This window comes from Balaenoptera borealis (assembly GCF_965194805.1).
Source record: "Balaenoptera borealis genome assembly, chromosome: 10".
Taxonomy (NCBI): Eukaryota; Metazoa; Chordata; class Mammalia; order Artiodactyla; family Balaenopteridae; genus Balaenoptera; species Balaenoptera borealis.
Window position 1 is genome coordinate 102,232,899 of NC_138874.1, and position 22,283 is coordinate 102,255,181.

At 47.6% G+C, this 22,283-nt stretch overlaps 1 protein-coding gene across 14 annotated transcripts in view; it reads right to left on the reverse strand.

The window, feature by feature from the left end:
* NRAP (nebulin related anchoring protein) overlaps positions 1-22,283 on the reverse strand; it is a 69,704-nt gene that overhangs the window by 6,372 nt on the left and 41,049 nt on the right. For 7 of the 14 annotated variants that reach the window (XM_082407924.1, XM_082407919.1, XM_082407926.1 and 4 more), the window contains 13 exons: positions 20,199-20,297; positions 18,457-18,561; positions 17,622-17,729; positions 16,989-17,102; positions 15,113-15,310; positions 13,279-13,383; positions 11,919-12,017; positions 9,905-10,009; positions 9,455-9,562; positions 8,295-8,606; positions 2,708-2,812; positions 1,793-1,891; positions 407-511 (listed from right to left, as the gene is read on the reverse strand). In XM_082407924.1, coding sequence (XP_082264050.1) covers positions 407-511; positions 1,793-1,891; positions 2,708-2,812; positions 8,295-8,606; positions 9,455-9,562; positions 9,905-10,009; positions 11,919-12,017; positions 13,279-13,383; positions 15,113-15,310; positions 16,989-17,102; positions 17,622-17,729; positions 18,457-18,561; positions 20,199-20,297 — 1,662 coding nt within the window. The remainder of the gene's footprint in view (positions 1-406; positions 512-1,792; positions 1,892-2,707; positions 2,813-8,294; positions 8,607-9,454; positions 9,563-9,904; positions 10,010-11,918; positions 12,018-13,278; positions 13,384-15,112; positions 15,311-16,988; positions 17,103-17,621; positions 17,730-18,456; positions 18,562-20,198; positions 20,298-22,283) is intronic. The other 7 variants (XM_082407917.1, XM_082407927.1, XM_082407925.1 and 4 more) reach the window with 5 other exon arrangements.

The window sequence follows — 22,283 nt, forward strand, 5'->3', positions numbered from 1 at the left end:
AAACTTACACTGCTCTGAATGGCTAAGGAGAGGTGTCCAAAGAACAAACAGAGCAGGTGTCTACACCCGCGGGGCCAGGGCACCACTCCTCTGGCCGTAACCCAGCACCTGACCGAGGTCTTTGGAGCCATGCCCAGCATTAGGATTTGAGAGCTAGAAGGACCACAGGCATTGGCTAGCACAGCTCCATCCCCATTTTACAGCTGGGAAACTGAGGCCCAGGGAGGAAACTGGCTCAAAGTCACACATGTCATTTGTCCCACTCTCAATCCACGGTTCTTTCCACTCCCAGCCCCCCTTCCTAGGACCTTCTTTTCTTTTTTTTTTAACAAATAAAATCCCATTTGGGCACAGATCATTTTACAGAAACAGGCACATACCACACATGAACCGCTGGTTCACTTACATCGCTCAGATGCAGTGCGTTGAGGCGGGCTCTGGTGAAATCGGGGTGGTCGGGGACCAGGGTGTATCTGTGCCGGGATTCGGCATCCCCTGACCGGTACAGGCGCTGCGGGGAAGAAGGCTCACAGTAAATGGGAAACCGCACTTGCTGCAGCCAAGGTGAAGGGGCCGATTCCCGTTCCTGCCCCTCCCACTCGAGTGACCCCATACCCTCACCCCAGGGCACAGAAGCCCGTGGAGAGCATCCCTCCAGAAGCCACCCAGGAAGGGAGGGGCCCATGTGGCCAGGGTCAGGCGGTGGCGGGGCTGGTTTTAAATAAACTCTGCTTAAAATATTCATCAAGATTTGCTCCAAAAGGGTCACAAACCATCACCCTGGTTGGCTGTACCTGTGTATTTCACAAACAGTAAAAGTGGGTGGATATTTCAGAGAATCTTTGCAACTGGGCATTGCTCAAGCTTTTTACTAGTAACAAGATGCCTCCATACCTTTACTACTTAACGCTAATAGTAATAATAAAAAGACACAACAGCTAAAAAGTCTTAAATGCCTTAATATCTGTTCAGAAATGTGAAGTTTTCACGGTCCAACCTGTGTCCCAAGAAGACACAATTTTAAAACTCAAGCTTTATCTTAGTTGCTATTTTTAGGGCGGTGATCTAAGAATTGCAAACAATTTTAGGAAGTGGTTGAGTCTCATCCAGTTTTAGAGAGGAAATATAATATTTAATATTCCAACCCTTTCCCAAATTCAATTTGGGTTTTGCAAATGTGAACTGGTCAGTACAACATTTGGACTCTGTGAGCACGGGGCAGCTTGGTGAGTGTGCAAAATCCAATCCCTGGACAATTTCAGAGAAAAAAATATATATGTAACTTCCTATTCTTCGAAATTAATACAGGAGAGAGGAAATGGGGCTAAATCATATAGAGAGTAAAAGCAGAAAGAAGCTTTTGATATAGCAGTTTTTGTTTTTTTTCTAATTGGCTTATGTTAAGCTTTTAATTCCATTATCATTTATCAACAATTAAGATGTATCTGACCTAGTGTTTGGTAAGGGATCATCAATGATACTTAGTATTATTATTGTTATGATTATGAGTCAAACTAGGGACATTTATTGAGGACTTGCTCTGTTCTGATACTTGCTAAAAGCTTCACGTACTTTTATTTATTTAATCCTCATTTAATTCACTCAATCTTATGAAATGGTTGCTATCATTACCCTCCTTTCAAATAAGGGAACCAGGGTTAGAAGACATTAGAAAACTGACCCAAGATCACCCAGGGAAGGGACAAAAGGTTTGCCCTCACATCTTAAGCACTGACCACTGCACAGCACTAGCCACTCCTGGGCCTGGGATGAGTGAAGAGAAAACACCCACCTCATTGCAATGCATGTAGCTGTTCTTGGCATGAACTAGGTCTGGAGAGTCAACCACCGTGGTGAATTTGATAGTGTCTGGTTTTTTACGGTATTTGGTCTATAAGAGAAGGACCAAGATTCTCATGAAACAATCAAACACCATGCACTTTTCTGAGTGCAGCTTCACCCCATCTACTCAGTACCAAATGTACCAATGACGTGATTGGAAAACAAGTCTCTCTTCTTGGTGGGCACCTCACCAGCATACGGAAGAGATCCAAGCTGCCTCTGTGATAAGGAACATTTCCCAGGTATTTACATTCTTGAAAAGAGAGGCTGCAAAATGCCATAGCTCATCACAATAAAGGAATTCAGTAGAGGGAAGGATCCAGCAACAAGGTGGCCCTGCTCAGACCCTATAAAAGTAGGTTCCATTATTAAGGAACTGAAGAAAGCAGTGGCACCCTCAACCAGCTCCCAGGGCAAGAATCTCTAGGTCATCAATATGGTGGGGAGTTCAGTGAACGTAACCATCTCTGTGCAACTTTTAACAGCCTCTGAAGTCAGACAACCCCCAGACACTGGACTCTCTGAGTAAACTCAGGAGATGGGTGGCAAACCCTCTCCCTGCCTCCCCAAAAATAATGGGCCAGCTTAGATCACAATTGTACATTAACGCCTCTCTTGAGAATCTTCTAATGCATCACCCTTCTTTCACTGCCTGACTGGAACATGCCTTTAACTCCCCAGCAAGTGAATTCACTGGGAGGGAAATCTTGTTCTGTCTTGGGATTTGGTTGCAAATGGCCCCAGAGAAATATCAGGAGTCCAGTGGCCATGGGGCCCTTTGGGATCTCCAGTCCATCTGCAGTTTCCCTCATCAGGAGGAAATAAACGCCAGGTTGCGTCTGTGGTAGAGTCAGATTAATGGTACCTCGCTGATGAGCTCTCCGGCTTTCTTTGCACTCTCTATCTGTGGGGAACTCAGCGCCAGCCATCCTATCCCCTTCATGCCCATCAGGTCTGATCTGTAGTGCAACTGCAGGAAGAAAATCATTGGCTTTTATCAGGAGAGGGTCGAAGACTGTGGGGCATTTGTAAAAATGCTTCATCGCAACATTTCAACATCGTCATTCAGGTGCGTTCTGCATGTCATCGAGTCAAACTGTTTGAGTTTGTGCACTCTGTCCAGAATCAAATAACGGGTCCAGTGTACGATACAGGAAGGCTCCACCCGTAAACTGGCTGGATTTGAAGCAGAAGGTACTGACCTGCGGGAATGATCCCTAAGAACGACCTGAGATATACACCCCAGCCCACACATCAGCCCCCATCATTTTGTTTCATTCTGGCAGTGAGGCGATTGACCTCCTGCCTAAACAGAAACGTTTTTATACACTCTCAGTTGATCAAAGGGCTTTGAGCTCTGGATCAAACCTGCTGTGACTCGGAGCAAATCACTGTACCAAAATGTGACTCAGTTTCTCTCTGTGATACCTGAAGGTCATGACAACCCCTCTGTTCTCATGAAAACACCTGAGAGTCCTGAGGGGTAAAAGCCACTCTATGTGTTAGATTTGTTTTTTTCTTGCGGTGGTGGGGGGAAGGGAAGACGATTATAGCAGGACTCTCAAAACTGGAACAAACCTGGCTACACCTGGCGAATGGTGTGCAAGCCATTTTAATCTTTCTGTGCCTCGGTTTACCCCTCCTACTTCTACTCATGATTTGCTTATATTGCACAAATGGGCTTAAGCTTTATCCACCTTCTTCCTTTTAAGGACTCAGAAGATCAGGAGTACAGCATCAATTCTGGGGAGAAAATCGTAAGTGCTGTTTTAAGACAATGGGTCCGTAGTAGGTACTGAACATGTAACTTGCAGCCTTTAACACCTGTTTATATAAAAGGGAAACTTAAGGCAGCAAATCAACTCAGTTTTGACATTTTCAAAACAAAACAAAAGGCAGTGGGTCTGCTTAGGCGTCTCCTAAAATGTTAAATCTAATTACCATTCTTTGATCTGCCCACCATTACCTATGATGAGACAGTTGCTTTTCTTCCTCTCCGTATGGAAATTAGGCATTTTTAAAGGTGGGAAAAGACTCTCTAAGGAAATCTGAAATTTGGATCTAAACGAAGTTGCTAGCCTTTCTCTAATTTAGATATAAGCTCTGCTGTAACGCAAAATACCCACTCCTGAAATCAGCCTTTTCGGCCTTTTTAGTTTTCTTTCATTTCAGGAATCACAGCGCTCCTCACAGCTGGCCTCAAAGAGGGTCCGTTTCTGATCTACTGTCTGCTGGTTAAGGCCCCTGTGCAAATTCCACTCTGCCTTCCAACTGGTGCAAGGAGACATCACTCAGGTCCCAGAGCACGTTTCAAAACCCCATGTCAGTGAGATTGCTTTTTATACCGCGATCTTTCAGTATACACCGGCAAAGCTTTTGCCTTCCACTCTGATAAAGAACAGAGAAAATTGGATAAATTTCTAAGTTAGAGAGAATCATCCTACAGGGCCTCTTCACAGCCAGGCCTTGCTCCTTTCATAAGTGAGATGAAGCGGGGGAGCACGCTTTCAACTTGCCTTTTGTGGAGCTGAACAGTGCGAGCGCAGGTGAGTCAGAAGGCAAGATGCAGGTTCCCCAAAGATCTGACTGCGCCTTAGACTCTCTTATAAATGAATTGTCTATTGATATTTCTGCTCCCAGCCCAGCTTTGACTATTCACGCAGACCCTAAAAACAACACGCCTGCCCCAGACTTCACGATAAAACAGGGAGAGAGAGGAGGGGAGTCGAGGAGAATCGGCCCAAAGATGGTTTCAAAGAAGAATTCTAAGATAATAAGAGACCTTCTCAGGATGCCCAGCTGAATTTGGCTTCCCCACATGGCAGCCTCGCTATTTGCCCTTGTATATACGAAGGCCTAGAAGTCACCTTCAGAGTCACACGTGGGGTTTCCTGGTACCCCTATCCTGGAGCACAGTGTGGCAGACGCAGGAGCTGCAGCTTTCAGCCCCTGAGTTCTAACAGGAATGACATAAGCAGATGCACCCAGGAGGTGGCCAGGGGAAGGGGTATATTTGTCATATTAATAAGAATCACCATAACCACTACCTTGCTACCTTGCATAGGGTGTGGTTTGCTTTAGACTCGTTATCTCATTCAGTCCTTGCGCCATTCTCAAAGCACGAGCTCTTATTCCCATCTACAGAACAATGTCGGGGTTTAAATGTTTGTTTGGATTCCCAGAAGAGTCACCAGCTGCGGTCCCGGTCCCGTGGGGATGCTGCACGTGGGTGGTCCTTAAGAGAACACTCAGGAGCCAGGGCACCTGGGTTCCTAATCTAGCCACCAGGGGGAGCCAGAGAGCACTGAACCCAGAGTCGGGAGCCCAGAGCCTCACTTTGCCTCTTACTAGCCGTATGGTCTTGAGCAAGTCATTTCCCTGCCAGCTTATGACCCTAAGCAAGTTACTGAAGGTTACAGGTGCCTGAGTTACCGCAACTGTAAAAACGGGAGTAATGCCAGTACTTACCTAGATACTACGTGACATGGTTCGCGCAAGATATTTAAACAAATGCCTGACCCAGGATAAGCATTCCATACTTTTTAGGTATTGTTATTGTTGTTGTTATTTGTGATGGTGGGGAAACTGAAGCTAGGAGAGCTTAAGGAGTCTCCTGAGGCCGGGTAGCCATAAAGGGCGGGGCCAGGACTGTCCCTGCACGTGCTTTGCAGGATGTCCTGCAGCTCCCGCGTGACATCACGGAGGGGAGTGTGGACTGGCACATTGGGAAAGACTGAGAGGTGACCGAACCAGCACCGATTCGTGGTGGAGCGTGGCCTGGGCGGAGCACATGTCTCAGGTACATCCCTGAGGTTAGCACGACTTGAGCAATCACGGCCTTGAGGACCTTCTCCCCAGGGGCGGGCACCTAGTCCCACAGCATTCTTTCTGGCCTGGGTGGAAGAGGACAGGAGAAATGGCTGAAGGCTACTGAGGGCTACTGTTCCTACCCTAGATTCTGCTGAACTGAGTGAGCTCATATTGAGCCTTTGTCTCCTTTTCGCTATAAGGTAACCACTTGGAATTGGATTTTCAGGGATGACTCTGAGAAGACTGAAGCCTCAGAACCATCTGTGGACACTGTGCGGGTCTACCATTCACAGCAACTTAGAGTCCAAGACCCCCCCAGTTTAACAAACCTGAAGTTTCAAAACAATGCATGAAGCACAACACGGTCATTTTTCAATTAGGCAATAATTTCTCAGCACACAACATTCTAATACATATCCCATTTGGTAAAATGTCAGTCTAAGATTGCCAACTAGCGTTTCTTGGGAAGGACCCTCTGTCTTAGTTTGTTCTTCCTCTTCGGCTTTTTTTTTTTTTTTTTTAGTGTTAAAATATCCTTTCTTTTCAGAAGTAACAGTGATATAAATGGTAGTCTGAGGTAGGATTTGGTTTTTGGTATCGTTCCTCACTTAGTTAAATAGTCTGACATTATGTTGATGCCGGCATTTTAAAAAACATTAATCTATGAATCCTGAAATCTGAGATCACCAATTAAATCAAACCTCTTTGCTTTTCCAGTGGAGACACGGAGGCCTAGAAAGCCAAGGGGCCGCAGGAGGACTGCCAGTGAGTGACGAAGCTGGGCTTCCAGCTTGGCCCCCGACCTCTCCCCGGTGGCCTCTGTAACTTCCTCAGCACCTGTCCTGTCCCAGGAGGTTTCTCGTCTCCCCAGGAATAGGCCACCGACAAGAGGGTCCCGGGCTGGGCACCAAGTCATGCTATGAGTTCTTCTTGGACCTCAGGGTGGCCTTCTAGCAAGTGGAAGGCTTTCTGAGTGGGTCCTGGGCTGTGCTTCAGTGACCACGTGCCCTGAGTGGGGCCCGATAAACTCATCCTGCTCTACGCTCTGCTGGCTGGTGCCCAACACGATACTGCAGTTCCAGCAAATCTCGATGCATAATTAGATGATCCTGACGTTCATTAAATCACATCATCGTTGTCACAATTAATCATCCATTAGGTGTTTACAACACTCTGCCTGGGCAAGATAACTAAACTAGAAGCAGCCACTGCCCTGAAGGCCACCAGAATCGGAAGGCTTGGTGGAGAACATAGTCCGAACTGCTCACACCCACTGGCGTGCTCCTACAGAGAAGGCACCATGCTCAGTGCATCATACAGACCAGCCCTCAACTGAGAAATGGGTTCTCAGTCGGGTGCAGATTTGTCCCCCGGTGCATCTGGCAATATTTGGAGACATTTTGATTGCCACGCTAAGCGGGTGCTGTGGGATGTAGAGGGTAGAGGCCAGGGACACTGCAGTGCACAGGACAGGCCCCCACGACCAAGCATCCAGCCCAAAATGTCAAACGCGCCTGAGCTGGGAAACCCTGATGTGGGTGATAAGGACTGAGGTGACAACAGTGCCATGAGCTCTGCTCTAACATGAGAGCGCCTTCCTCCTAGGGGAGCCGCGGGGCTGGGGAGACGACGCACGGGCGCCCGCGTGGTGCAGAGCATGCGACGTGCATGCGCCCTGTAAGTGCCGACCGTGACCACATTTTCATCGCGGCCCCGGCCCGGCTGAGGGAGCCGAGGCTTGGAGGGGCCTGGGACTGACTCCAGAGGCTTCCACTACGGGGGCAGTGGCTGGCGCTACCCACCTACAGGCTTGATGATCTTGCGTGGGCCTCTCTCTGGGCCTCAGCGTCCACACCTGCATCCTAGGAAGCGTGACTCCCCTTGTCCCGGATGGCGGGAGGGTTGGGAGGATGGGCTCCGGAGCCAGTCCTGCCTCGGCCCCCCCCACGTGACCTCGTCTGTGAAACAGGAGCAGCAATGGCCCCCACCCCGAAGTGCGGTAGCGAGGGTGCCGGTACTGGCAAAGCAGTCAGTGAGCGTCAGCTCTGGGGGCAATTCTTCTCCTCGCCTCACCACACACAGTCCAGCCCTGAGCCTCTGTCTTGGACCCCATCCCCAACCCCTGCGACATCCTCTTCACCCACCCACACACTTGCTTCGCTCCAGCCTCAGATATGCTGAGGCTGCTGCCACTCAGGGGCTTTGTTCAAATGTCACTTTTGCACTTTTGAGAACTACCCTCACCCCCATTTTAAGTTGCACACACACTCACACCCTCTTACCCAACTTCCCTGCTCTGTTTGTCTCCATCTGGCATACTACACGTCTCACTTATACTTTCTCTCCCTCCCACAGAACAGAAGCTCCACGACCCCGGGAGTTTTTAGACTCTTTTGTTGACTGCTGTATTTTTAGACTCTTTTGTTGACTGCTGTATCCCCAGGGCCTTGAGGGATGCCTGCTACATAGTAGGTGCTCAACAAATAGTTGTTGATGGATTGAATAATTCCAACCTAGATGGCACAGACCAAGCAAATCGTTTGGGGGATCCGAAAGGCTAAGGAAGAAGCAGAGATTTACACGCAGGCCTGGCGGGAGGAGGAAGGTCGGGGACTGATGTGTGATCTACGGACCCCCCCTACCTCACTCTGCAGGGCGTGAGCCTTCTTGGCCCAGGCCATCTTCAGGTCCTCGGGCAGTGCCGTGAACTCGTGGCACCGTGTCCTGTAGTCGCGGTCGCTGGCCAGGGCCTGGGCCTTCCGGGCGTGGACCAGGGGCACCATGTCCATGGGCAGGTGGCACTGGGCTCTGTTGCCCGCCGCCTCCCTCCTGTACTGAAGCTCACTCTGCAGCCGGCCCATCCGCTGGCAGTGCTGGAGCCGGGGGTCGTCTCTCACACTCTGGGCCCCGATCAGCCTCCCTCGCTCCTTCACAAAGTCGTTCCTGTAGAGAAACTGGAAGGGGGGGGGGGGACCAGGCGGTCAGGGGCTGGCATTTGGGACGCTTACATTCCATCTATGCGTTTTCCTTGCAGACTCTAAGAAAATCACCTGTTCTTACACTAGGAGGAGATGATTATAAGAAAAACCACAGTGAGGCTGGCCTGAGAGCATGCTTCCTCCCTGGGGGAGGAACAGTGGAAACACTGCTCCCTTCCTCCCATCTAATTAAAACCAGATCCTTAGAACCAAAGTGAGGGGCCCACTCCCCTTACTTGTCCTGTGCCCGAAAGGAATTTATCAAAAAGGGTAAAAGAGAAACTTGTGCTTTATCCCCTTGCACTTGGCAAAACATCAAACCCAAAAGACAGGATCCATTTATTTGAAGTCTACATTTTCTGCGATTTGTTTGTGGGAAACAGAAAGTCACCTTCATGTCCCAAAGCTATGGATGTTATCAACAGAGTGCCTGAAACACAGCTGAAAATCCTACCGCCGACGCGGGAAACTACAGAGAGCCGAGTTACAATTTCTACTGCGAGTTCTTTCTAATTCTGGGTGGAGTTAGAAAACAGACAGTTCACACATTACGGGGAGATCATTGCCTAGACACCGCAATTAGAAATAAATCGTAATCTTCTTCCTGCTAGAGACTTTTGCCTGCATTTAGCTTCTGATTAACAGGGCCTTTCTTTCCCTCTCTCCGTCAAAGAATCTCATTCATAACTAATATATTCTGCAGGTGACATCCTGTCTCACATGGTGATAGATTTGCTTTAATTCAGGAAAATCAGCCGTAGACATTGTTTTACATGAAGTTAACAGAAATTAGGCCGGATGGAAGGTCATATCATTCAACTCACATCACTGGCTATATCTCCAGAGACCCGAGCCGCCTGGAAGGGGAGCGCGTCTATTGTCAGCTTGTAGCCTTGAACACGGAGATTCCGCCAAGACTCCTTGTATTTTGCCTACGGTAGGAACACATGTAGATCTTCTTTAAAAAAAAAATTACATGACTCAAAGAACAAATGCTACTCCCTTTTATTTGTAGTGTGGTGTTCCAGAATCAATTCCTGACAAGCAAAAGCTTTCGATTTTGCAAAGAAAATCTCATTAGCACCCTCTCGGAAGTGGGCTCTGACACGTAGGTATCAACACATCTGTGTAAGGTATATTTAACATGAGTGTCTACAAGATACATTGTTTAACGTTTCTGTGAAAGTCACCAGGGTCACTGTTAGCTCCCATCACAGACACAGACATATGTGGCCTTGGAGCACATCTCAACCTCAGCAACGGGAAAGGCTTACATCACTCAGGTTGGCTGCATTTGTTTTCGCTCGGACAAACTCGGGCAGGCCCAGGGTCATTGTGTAGTGGTGTCTCGCGTCCTCGCCTGCTGCTTTATAGAGGCGCTGGGCAGGAAAAAAAAAAGAAAAGGCAAGAAGGTAAGTGCTGTGCACTTCTGCAGGGCTGGAGTTCCCTCCTTTGCAATTGGGAAATACGTTTGTAAAAGGCCATTCGCTGTGTCATGGGTACACCTTCAGCCTGGAGAAGATGTTTTTTTTTTTCAATAGAGATAGTCCTTCATGAGTCAAATTGAGTGCTGTGAAAGGAATGTGGAAGAAACTGCAAGTTGCTTGTGATGGGGTTCAGGACATGTTACCCCAAAATATGGTACCTTGGCATCGTGCATATTTTCAGCTGAAGGAATTTGGAAGCAGCAGGAGGTGGAAGACCTCTCTCTGACCTTCTCCCCTCCTGTGGGAGCTGCCCTCCCTCTGACACAGGGAAGGTTCAAGCTCATCTCTGACATCGGCAGGACCGAGAGGCAGTTGAACAAACAGACCTCGCTAAGTGTCCCCCAGTTTCCTGCCCTTCGCTCACCCCCTTTTGTCCTACACATTTTCCCACGACTGTCCACTCTTCATCAAACCTAGAATAAAAACGCTCAGGTTTAACCGTCCCTCCCTCCTGGTCTCCGTTTCCTTATGAAGACTCCTGCACCACCTAAAGCTTACATTACATAAATTTGTATGCTTTTCTCTTGTTAATCTATCTTTTGTTACAGAGCCCCAGCCGAGAGCCTAAGATGGGTAAAAGAAAAGATATTTTTTCCCTTCCCTATACTTTGCTCAATAATAGGCCGAGGGAAGAAAAACACCTTTAAGAAGACTATCGTGGTTCTTCCCATTGCAGACTTTTTTTTGCTGAGGACACAGTGTAAAGACAATATTAAGATCTGGGACATCTAGGAGAAGCTCTACTGGTTGGAAGGGAGGTCCCCAAACCCCAGTCTGCATCCTTTACTAAAATCCCGGGACCCTCCCGTGGGCAGACTCACACCAGAGCTGAGCTGCATGGGAGCACTCGGCCGTCGTGAAAACATCTGCTCTCGTGATTAGAACTGGGTCTGTGGTTGCTGAGTTCTCCAGGGCCAGAGGCCACTGCAGGAGGCATTGTTACCCCTCAGCACCCCGATCACAAAGCAGGCAAGAAGGGTTCAGTGGGAATTTTAACTGGATCATGTCACGCTACACAGCCCTTTGGATTTTCTTATCCCAAGCTTGGATGGAACTAATCTATAAATACCCAAATCTCAACTGACTTCGAAAAGTTAGAGTCAGAAGGAGAATTTTAAAAACGAAGTTTCATTCTCTGCCAAGCTCACTCGATATTTCAAACTTGTCAGAGGGCCATTAAGAAGAAGTAGAGCTGGAATGATGATTTTATGGAGTGAGATTCTTTCCCCTGGGCCCCCTCTGCTAGAATATTAAAGTGATAATTGGGTAAGTGGTGTGAGTGAGAAGATGAGGAGGCAGAGAACCAAGAAGCTTGGCAAACATCACACTGTGTCACTGTCCCCGGACAACCACAAATCCTTCCCAATGTCATCATCAGAATGACAGTGGAGAAATGATTAGGCAATATCTGCCCAGCTAGAACAGACGAACGAGAGACCAGCACGTCTCCAACTTTAACGTGCAAAGGAAACCTGTGAGGATCTTGTTAAATGACCGTGTGGATTCGGTGGGTCTGGGGTGGGGCCTGAGGTCTGGTATTTCTAACAAGCTCCCAGGGGATGCTGATGCTGTCGGTCTGTGACCACATCTGGGGAGCGAGACGACAGACTAAACTGAATTTCCTCCTGGGCCTTTTTTCCTTCTGGAAACTGTTGAGGCTCTGTCTAACAACATCCTTTTCTTTCCATGCAAACACCCATCCTTCCCCCCACCCCCGCCAATCCCACAAATATTCACACATATTTTTTAACAATCTAGCAATTTTTAAAAAGCCCATCCCAAAGCCATCCGAAGATTTTACCTCGTTTGTAATCTGGTTGCTGAGTTTTGCATGAGTGAGGCTGGGAGTGTCTGTCACGGCCGTGTACTTGAATGACTGGGGATGCTGACGATATTTACTCTGAGCTCACACATAAGAGGCGATAAGAAGACAAGGTAAGATGCAAAACCAGCAGAAGAACCAGCTCATTAAGCACTAGCTATAAACCCTCGTTTTGCAAAGGCTGCTAGTCTGTGGCCCAGAATCCAGTCCGTCCCCTGCTCTTGTGACCTCAGAACCCAGTGGGATGAAGAAGCAGAGAGGAGGAGAGGACGGATGGAATCAGATACTTATCAATGGGAAAGGGAGATCTAGTCCTTTGCTACGAATGTGAACGCGACTATAGAAATTCACGTTTTGCTCCCAAATTTCCTTTGCTCGCTGGAAACCCTAGGCTCCTCAGCTTTGGGGGTGTACCAGAAACAACCGTGCAGCTTAAAATAATCCACATGCCTGCACACCACCCCAGGGGATGGGATTCAGTAAATCGTCAGTGGGCTCTGTACTTTTTTTAAGTTCCAAAGGGGATTCTGATGCACCATGAGGTTTAGAAACCACTCGCTTTAGAGATTTCACTGGAAAAGCAAAGCACAAAATTAAATCTCAACTCCCACAGTGCGGTCAATTCTGCTTGCTCAGAGCTTCTAATCAATGCGTAAGCCATTCTGAGGCACCCAGGCTGGATGCTGACCGCCTTTTGCTTGCAGTGCCTTCCATTATGCCCATCTACCGTGAATGGAAATCCCAGAGCCCTCCCAGGGGTGGGCAAGATTCCTCAGGAGTTCAAAGAGCTTAGAATTCCAGACTTCTGTAATTTACCAAGAAGTTATCACCAAGCTTATAGCAACCATTTCATATACAGCCCCCAGAGAAGCACAGTGCTTACATTAGCACTGATCCTCACAAAAACTAAATGAGAGAGGTCTGAGGATTCCCATTTGACTGATTAGGAGGTTGAGTCTCAGAGAGGGCAGGTGACTGGCTTGAGGTCACACAGCAAATGAGTACTGGCCTGGAATTTCAGTCACCACATGTGTCTCCAAAGCCCGCCCTCTTTTCATTGTACCACAAGCCACTCTTCAAAGGGACCCTAGGAAAGTACATTTTAGGATCCAGCAAATAATTCTTATATGTTAATATAGGAACTGGCTCGAGATCTGCAAAGCTGTCTTAAACGGCATCCAGTCTGAATGGAGAAGGGAGTAAGGAGAGAGGCTGGGTGAGTTGCCACTGCTAACAGTGTAGCATCTAACTGGCTTTAGTAAGAAACAAACAGATGGTTGTGTAACCTCTACCGTGGAATATACTTGACACCCCCAACCCGTCCTGGGTCCCTGGTTACCTCACTGATGAGTTCAGATGCTCTCTTTCTCTCTTCAATGTCTAACGTGCCTGGAATGACACAGGCAACGCCTCGCATGAAGTTCAGGTCCGACCGGTACAAATTCTACAAGGAACGACACGAGGAATCAGAAAAGCCAAGCTCGCAGAATGAGGAAGGACCCACGACAGACAGCATCATAATTAGAACTCAAGGCCAAGGCAGTCTCTCCAGATACATCACACTCAGCAAACACAAACACGCTTCTTACTTAAATGCTCATTAGGGAAACAAAAATGTAGGTCAGAAGAAAATAATTCTGCTGTCACTTGTCTCCGTAGCTGTCAGAGGGATGCTTGGCGGATTTTTATTTTAATGTGGGCTATCAAAAATAAACGCTGGAGCGGATTGTGGTTAGAAAGTCAGCTGTCTTGGGGCAAATGTGGAAATGGTTTAATGGGTCTTCAAAACAAAACCCAGCAGCAGAAGGCGGCATTAATTAATCATGGGTTAAGAAAGAACTAATAAATGAATCCAGAATAATCTGGCAAAGGCCTGAGTCTGTGTGGGTGGAGGCGGTGTGTGTACCTGAGGGGTTTGGGCTGACAGTTTAAAGGGGGCCCCAAGTTCACTCCCCTCCGGCCACCGAGGCGCCCCCGTGCGTGCCGCCTTCCAATTGCCATGGCAACGAGAGGCAGGGGAAGCCAGGGCTCTGCTCAAGTGACAAACGGGCCCCTGAGCTGAGCGTGGCGGCTCCCTCGTTCCTCCACCTGCTGTTGGGTTCCTGACAGTTATGTCACTTAGTAAACGCTGTACAGGCGGAAAGTTCCAGTGGACAACAGAAACCCGGATGCGAGCACTGCTCAGCTCTCAGGCTCTGCCAAACCAGAAAGCGGGTTTTGGGAGGGTTGTTTTATTTTCCAGCAGAGGCCCGTTACTTGCAAATCTCCCGGCACGGAAACGTGGCGAGCTGGGAGATGAGGTGAGTACCAAAAAGGATGCTGCTGCCTGTTGGGAAGACACATTCTGGATCTTCTTGGGAGTGAGGCAATCCTCCAACGCTCCCCACCGCTTCCCACCGCTCCCCAACGCTTCCCACCGCTCCCCACTGCTCCCCACCGCTCCCGGGCCCGCCTGCTTCAGAAAACAGGCGGCATGAGCTAGAAATGCCCTCAGTGGGGGCAAGGGGGCGTGAAGGCCTCCAAGACTCCTTGGGAGGACTCAGGAAGGGTCTCTGGGCCCTTATTTCCCTCTCCTCTGCCTGAAGTGGGTCAGTTCCAAAGGGGCTCTGAGCAACTCTCAGAGCAGATCTCAGGCCTCTTCAGAAGTTGGGTGGCCCGGGAACATATGATGCACCAAGAAGAACCCCCAGCTCAAGCTGGGGCCAGAGGCAACACCGTTGGCGAGTCTTGAACGTGCAAAACCATGAGCCTTGAAAGCATCTTCCTTGGACACCATCCAAGTCCCAGCACCCACTTTCTCATTTATAGTTTTATGATCTTGCACGAGCTATTTAACTTCTTTGAGACTCACTATAGTTTCTCCATAAAATGGAGATAAAGACTATCGATATAGGGTTATTTGGAGGATTAAATGAGATAATGCCTGAAAACACAATGCTTGGAATTCAGCAGAAGTACTCAATAAACTGCTGTTGTTGTTGTTAATAGATCTGTGCAATTGTGCTTATGAAGAGCAAGGCAGGAACAACCAGGGCAGTGCTTTAAAAGAAACCCCAGGTACGGGATTCCTCATCTCTGGAAGCCCCACGGAGCCACCAGGAGTTTGTGGGTCACTGCCTCACAGTCACATTTAAGAGGAAAAGAGCCTGGAGAGAGAGGCCAGGTCCCCTTACCTCACTCTGCAACTTGTGAGCTTTCTTGGCACAGCTGAGCCTCAGGTCCTCGGCCAAGGAGGTATACTGGGGGAGTGGGTGTCTGTAGTCCTGGTCGCTGGCCAGGGTCTGAGCCTTCTTGGCATGCACCAGGGTTACCATGTCCAATGGCAGATGGAACTGTGCCTTTGAGTGCTCAAAGCCTTTCCTGTAATTCACCTAGATGGGCAGACAGATCAATAGCAGCTATTTCAAAGCCGCCATTTGCATCAGGACCATGAGGGAGAGCAATGCGACGTGACTGTCCCAGGTGAGCCCAGGAGGCTTTCCTGGCAGGGCCAGTGCTCCTTTCTTGCTTAACAAGCAGGACTCGTCTCCAGGTCCTGCCACTCACCACCTCCAGCTCTTGGATGATCAAGGCCCATGGTTCCCCTACTTGGGGAAAATACAGAAGTTCGAGGGACAGATATAATGGCAGTGGTTCCCTTGCTCAAGTCTTTAGATCTTCCCATTTTCCAGAGGCAAGAAGACACATGGCTAAGCCGCCTCCTGCACCACACAGTTTCTCCCCGTCACCCTCTCAAGTTCAGACTGAGACACCAGGGGTTCTCCTCTCACGCTAGGTAACGGAGAGCTTCTTCAAACATCAGAGGACATCCTAGTAAATCTGGGAGCCAGGAGCAGTGGGCAGATGCTTGAAAAGCCAGTTCTGAGGGATGGGTATTCCCAAGAGCCCAACATGCATCCTGAGGGAGGAAGGGAGAGGCCCATTTCCAGACCTCAAGCTCCGCCCCAGTCCTCGGAGGAGCTGCTTGAAGGTCCACAAAGCTCACTCTGGGCTTCTGGGGAGTCAGGTGCAGTCGCCACCTCTTCCTCCACCCTTCCCGTTGCCCTCCAACCTCCAGCCGCTCCTCCCTAACCTCCCACCCCCACCTCCACGCACCCTCCCCACCCCTAGCATACAGCCAAGGACAATTCATGTCCAATCCCACCCCAGTACCGAAAGCAGAGAGAAGTGTTAGAAATAGGGAAACTGAGGCAGAGAACAAAAGAGACGAGAACGTGTGAAACTGTGGAAAGAGCACGCGATGGAGAGCTGGCTGCACGTTCTAGTCTGCCCCTTGCAAGCTGACCTTGGGCGAGGGATTGAGACCCTCAGAGTCTAGGTTTCCTTATCAGTAACCAGGATGAACAAGTGACGCTCCTAGAAATAAGTTGATGATTAAATGAGACACTGCATGTAAAATGTTTAGTCCTCTGCTACATGTTGGACACATATTCGATTTCATCACAGCCATTAGCCAACTCACATGTGGGCAAGGAGATACTGTATACACACATGTGCCAGCATCCAGGGGATCAAATCAAGGGGTACAAACTCAGATGCCACCAGAGGCCAGACAGGTAGCATAAATGAGTGAAGGAGGAAGGGGGGGAGGAGGGGCTGTCTGCATGACTAGGAGAGTACAGATCCCTTCGAAGTGGGGCTCTCAGCAATCAACTTCAACAGGAGCCTTGAGGAATCCAGGTCTGGCTTCTGTACAGAAGTCTAAAACTTTTATGTGAAGTTTTCCGTTTTGCAAGGTTTGCAATTAATTCGCTCTGCAGACTCAACAGAACGCCTCTGCAGTGCAAATCCAGCCCACAGGCCCCCATGTGTGGCCACTGGTCAAAACCATAGAATGTCCAGCCTGGAAGGGAGCTAAGGGGTCAACTAGTCCTATCCCTCACTTGACTGAGGAAGAACCTGAAGCCCAGAGGGGCCAAGGGACCTGCCCACACCACCTAGCTAGCTAGGACAGAGCCAATACCCTCAACCAGAAGGACACAGGACATCTGTCGGCTGCGCGTCATTAGGTGGGGGGCCCCCAGCTCCACTGCGTTCTCTCCCACTTACTTGGCTCTGCAGAGAGCTCGCGTACACTGAATGCGCGAGGCTGATATCACCTTCCAAGCTCCGGGAGCCGAGCATCTGCCCTTTCATTTTCTCAAATGCCTCTTTGTATTTGTACTAAAGGGAAAGAGAGCGGGAGAGAGTAACAGCTCGGGGACAAGGGACACGGAATGGAAGAGGTGGGTATTGGGTGAAAATGTTTTGTTCTTTTGACAGTAACTGGGTGAGTTAAAAGAAAAGGCGCGGGAGTCGTCAAAAGGCCTATTCTTTCATATGCAAGACTCCCAATGACTAAAGGGCTGGGATATGAAATGGCAGGACATGAGAGCGCTTGGGCCGCCCACACCGGAGGAAGGTGGGTACATTGTTAACAGTCTCTTCACGTGGACTTGCTTTAGGCAAGCGCTTGGTGGAGGGTGCATTTCATCTGCCAGGGGTCCATATTTACAGTCCAGCATCAGCTTTGTACCCTGGCTGGGGGATTTTTGCTGTTGTTGTAAGGCATGTTCTTTCTCACAGTCAGTTGGGAGAGCAGAGGATATTATCCACAGGCAAAAGAAGGCAGGGGTTAGGGGCAAAGGGAATAAAAATTGGTGAGTATTAAACATTGTCCTAGGAATGGAGGTGGAGGCTTACATCACTTATGATTTCACCAGAAGCCTTTGCTGCCTGGAACGGAATGGCATCCAATCTCAGTTTATAGCCACCGTCTCGAAGTTTGCTCCAGGATTCCTTGTAGCGTGTCTGTCGAGAAGATGTGCACCAATAAAGACCCTCCTGTGGCCTGGTGGCTTCCTGAACTCCCATTATCAAAATGAGAATCTGGTTTCTCGTGGAGTTTTTTCCCCCAGTGAGAGATCACTGTGGCTTAGCAAAAACCAACAAAGAGTTGGATCCTGCCTTATGTCCACCCTTGGAGGGGAGAGCCACGGGGGTGGGGAGTGGGATTTAAAAAGCAAGAGCTTTGGAGTCAGAACCAGATCGCTCTGAGCAGCAGTTGATGGGAAGAAGAAGGCATGAGGCTGTGTGTGCACAGCTCTTGATGCAGAATAAAGAGGAACGACTGTCTCTACTGAAGAAGAGGAAAGCGGGTGCTGATAGGGATGATGGAAGGGAAGAGTTAAGTCTCCCAAGTTTCTCTTTGGCTGGATGTCTTCACCTATATTCTGATGCTCCCATATTCCAGCCCCTCCGTACAAATGTCCTTTGCACTAAGGAAGTATTCCTAGTCTCATCCTTATCAATGAGCTTGACTCTTCTGCAGGACCAGCTACATAATTTGCAGGGCCCAATGCAAAGGAAAACATAGGGCCCCTTGTTCAGGAATCTTAACAAATTTCAACATGGTGACAGCAGAGCATTAAACCAAGTGTGGAAGAACAGGACGCTTCTGAGTATGCGATGCAGTACAACTGTGCAGGTCTCTGGACCTCCAGTAATTAAAACCAGCCCCCCCCTCCATCAGCCTCACCTCGCTGATATTCATGGCATTCAGCTTGGCCAGCAGGACTTCAGGGAGATCCGCTGTCTGTGTGTAATGATGCTTTATGTTCTCTCCTTGTTCCCTGTATAACCTCTGTGGATGCAGAGAGGTTTTGCATTAAACCCAGAAGCCTCCCCCACACAGCCATCAGCCAGTTACACTCCAGGAGACAAGGGCACTGCAGCTGCCACCTCCCCATAGAGACGAGATCTTGGGCGCCCTGCCTCTCCCTGGCTCGCACGGCTAAGCGAGGTGACATGTACTTCATTCCCTCCGGAGTTCTAGTTCCCAGCCCAGAACATGACAGGCTGAAACTTTCCTCTCAGTTAATACTCCACTTGTAGCATACTGCTGAGATGGGTGTCAAATGAGAAAATGATGGCTGGTTAACATCTAGTAATTTCGTTATTAACTATAAGCTAGGAGAGGACATCAAAATTCAGCAGGCACAAGAGAAAATGGCTCTTCCACAGGCGAAATTTTCCCTGGACCTACTTCTACCCTCCTCCCCTCCCGCCATCTCAAGGAGTCTTGTGCTAATAAACGTTTCCTGGGTAGGTCTGGGGCGCTATTCATCTAGAACTCTTATCTGGGCTTATGATAATTCTAGTAGTTAGCAATGACACATGGAGTTGGCATCTGCCACCAGAGAAAGTTTCTAAACCGGGCTTTTCCATCCCAAATCTTATTAGATGTGTCCAAGTTTCTACGTATCACAGCAGTGCCCCCTAGAGTTGGTTAGGATAAGGGAAAAAGCAGCTTTTTTTTTTTTTTTCCATACAAAAGTTCTTGTTTGACCATCTATGTTTCTCAGAATTAAATTTGCTTCTGAAGGGGTGATTGTCAAGAAATTATACATTTCTAAACCCATAAGTTTGTAAATCATCCCATAACATACTCTGACAGGCACTCAAGCCATCTCAGAATGCCTGTCGAATAAGGCACAACAGGAATAATTTGTTCAACTGGGAAGCAAGGGAGACATTTTGAAACCCCTCCCCACCAAGTTTTGTCAATTTCCCTCATGGCAACTTAAATGGTCTGAAGATATTTAAAAGGCATGTCCACCCTGCGCAATGACCTGGGGGCCCCTCTCAGTAGAATCAGCCGACCAGGGCTAATCCATGTCTTAACATGAATTTTTAGAGGACCTCATCATTCCGTCTAGTTTACAAGGAACCCTGCGCTGAGAGAGGGCAAAAGGCCAGATCTTGGCTTCACTTTATAAAGGGAATATGGGAAATGGCTTGAAAGTTAGTCTAATGTACATAAACCAGACCCAAATCCTTTTCAAAGTCTTTGGGAGAATTCGGAAAGCAAGAATTCCTGCCGTGCGTCCCAAGAAGCCCTAAGCATTCTAATTCCTAGGTGTTATAATTACCAAGAATTTCGCCCAAAAGTCCCATTTCTGAAAACAATGCTTCAAAACAAAAGGAGAGGGGAAAAGACCTCGACCACAGACAAATCCTGGAGACATGCAAATGGGAAGAAGTGAAAGCATGGGGCTGTGGGGTGGTGGAGCCTTCCTTGGCATCCTAAGAGCAGTGGTAACACCCCGCCTACATCCTGATGAGGAAGCACCGCCACTAAGGTGAGCCTCAGCAAAGGATAAGAAGCTCCTTCATCCTTAGAACAACAGAAGGAGCAAGCCAAGAACCCCTCGGCTTCAATCGCAGGGTTGAAAGAAGAGCCCACTCTTAGAGTCATAATGTATATACATTATCGCTTACATCCACTGCTTGGGTGTAACTAATTCTGGCCTGGACCATCTCCGGAGTGTCTTTAATACTGGTAAACTTCAAAGCATCTGGATGCTGACGGTACTTCTTCTGTTGAGCAGAAAAAGATCAAAGCTGTGAATTTTGTGCTGTTCTTTCATGCCATTTGAAAGAGAAAATCATAGGTTGCTTGAGATTAGAGTGAATTTGTGAACATAATTATTATTCGGCTTCCTCCATCTTTATATCCTAGGTGCCTTCAGGTTAATATTTGTTTCAATTTAAGAATAACCTCATGTCAATTAACATTAAAGTATTTCTACCTGGTGCAAAGAAAACATCTCAAAATTAGGTCATACCAGTAAAATACTAGAGGATACACACTTAGTAAAGGATTTTTTTATATAGCCTTCAAATACTGTTTTGCAGTTGTTTACATATTTTAGTTCGGGTCTCCCAAGCAAGAAAGAACACTCACAGTTACATTTATCAGTTGAAGCTTTCTATTTTCCCTCCACAAAAGAATTGGGCAGAGATTACCAGAGTCAAAACCCTTGCATTTAAGTCAGTGACTGTACATTATCTAATCACTTTAGAAACCGGTTCAGTTAACATACACAATAATTCTATAAATGTTATAAGAAAAAGGGTGCTATTATTGAAAGGAGTCATCATACAGTTTGAAAGACACTGAGAAAAAAAAAATTACAAGAAATTCAAATGCTAACAAAGTCCTAGATACCCAATTTTGAAGTATTCTGAAAATTATGCTTCAATTCATTCCTGTTGTTTTTTTTTTTTAATTAAACTACAGTTCCAGTAGACTGAAAACAGTTGCTATCTTAATGGAATTATGAAGTATATCTTTTCTCCAATCAAACAATTATTTTAGAAACACTTCCTTATTTATTGGGTTAGATATTTGTATACTGGGTTGTCTTAAGAAGACAGTTCAATATCCAGCTGAATTTGACCCATCAGTTGTTTTTGTAAATAAAGTTTTATTAAAACACAGTCGTGCTCGTTCATTTACGTATCGTCTATGGCTGCATCATGCTACAATGGTAGAGGTGAGCAGTTACAACAGAAGCAGTGTGGCCCACAAAACGAAAAATATTTACCATCAGGTCCTTTACAAAAAAAGGTTTGCTAACTCCTGCTTTAAATGACAGGTGTGTGTGCATTTGTGGCTCTTTCACGGTGCCTGGCATTCTGTCTGAAAATTTAGAGGCCAATCCAATTTGACACTAAACTGGAAATGTGCCAAACTGGAATGAGATGGTTGGGAAAAGTTGCTGAAAGATGTCTTGCCTTCCTGAAGTTTGAGGACTAGTATAAAGCACGGAAGATAAGCAAATCTGTTGAATAAGTTTGCAAAATGTGGTAGAAGATTAAGACCACCGTGGGAAAAATGGTTCCAAAAAGATCCCTTGGATACCAGACTTCGATGCATGAAGGAATCATCTCGAAGTCTAAGTGATGTGTATAATGGGAAACGGTACCATTAGCATCTAGTGCGTAGAGGCCAGGGACGCTGCCCAACATCCTACAAGGCCCAGGACAGCCCCACAGCACAGAATTATCAAAATGTCCACAGGGCCAAGGTTGAGAAACCCTGATCTAATCTTTAAAAGATCTGCTCAAGGATACTGCCCTAAAATGCGAGGAAAGGGCTCCTTTCATAAGCCTTCGGGTCCAGCGAGGGTGGCTGCAAGTAGACAGGAGTGAGATTCAAATAGAAGTGAGACCCTCCAACAAAAAAGAACCAGAACCATGTCACATGTTCGACACCACATGAATATTCAAAAAGTGTATACACTGCCTGCTGCGGAAAGAAAGAGGGAGAAAATGTGCCTTAAGTCACAAAAGGGCTTTCTAGGTGCAATAAATGTATCTTTTTATCATCTGTCCCATGTTGCTTCATTAAAAAGGTAAGTTGGTGGGTAGCAATTGAGCTCTGTTTGATTGCCATTATTATTCATAATATCATTTGTCACCCACTTTGTTTTTGCCAGGGCTCTCTGGGCCCCTACTGGGGTGTGTTTGGTATGTGGTTTCCCTCTAATTACCAGCCTTAGTCTGGGTTTTGAGGCCTTT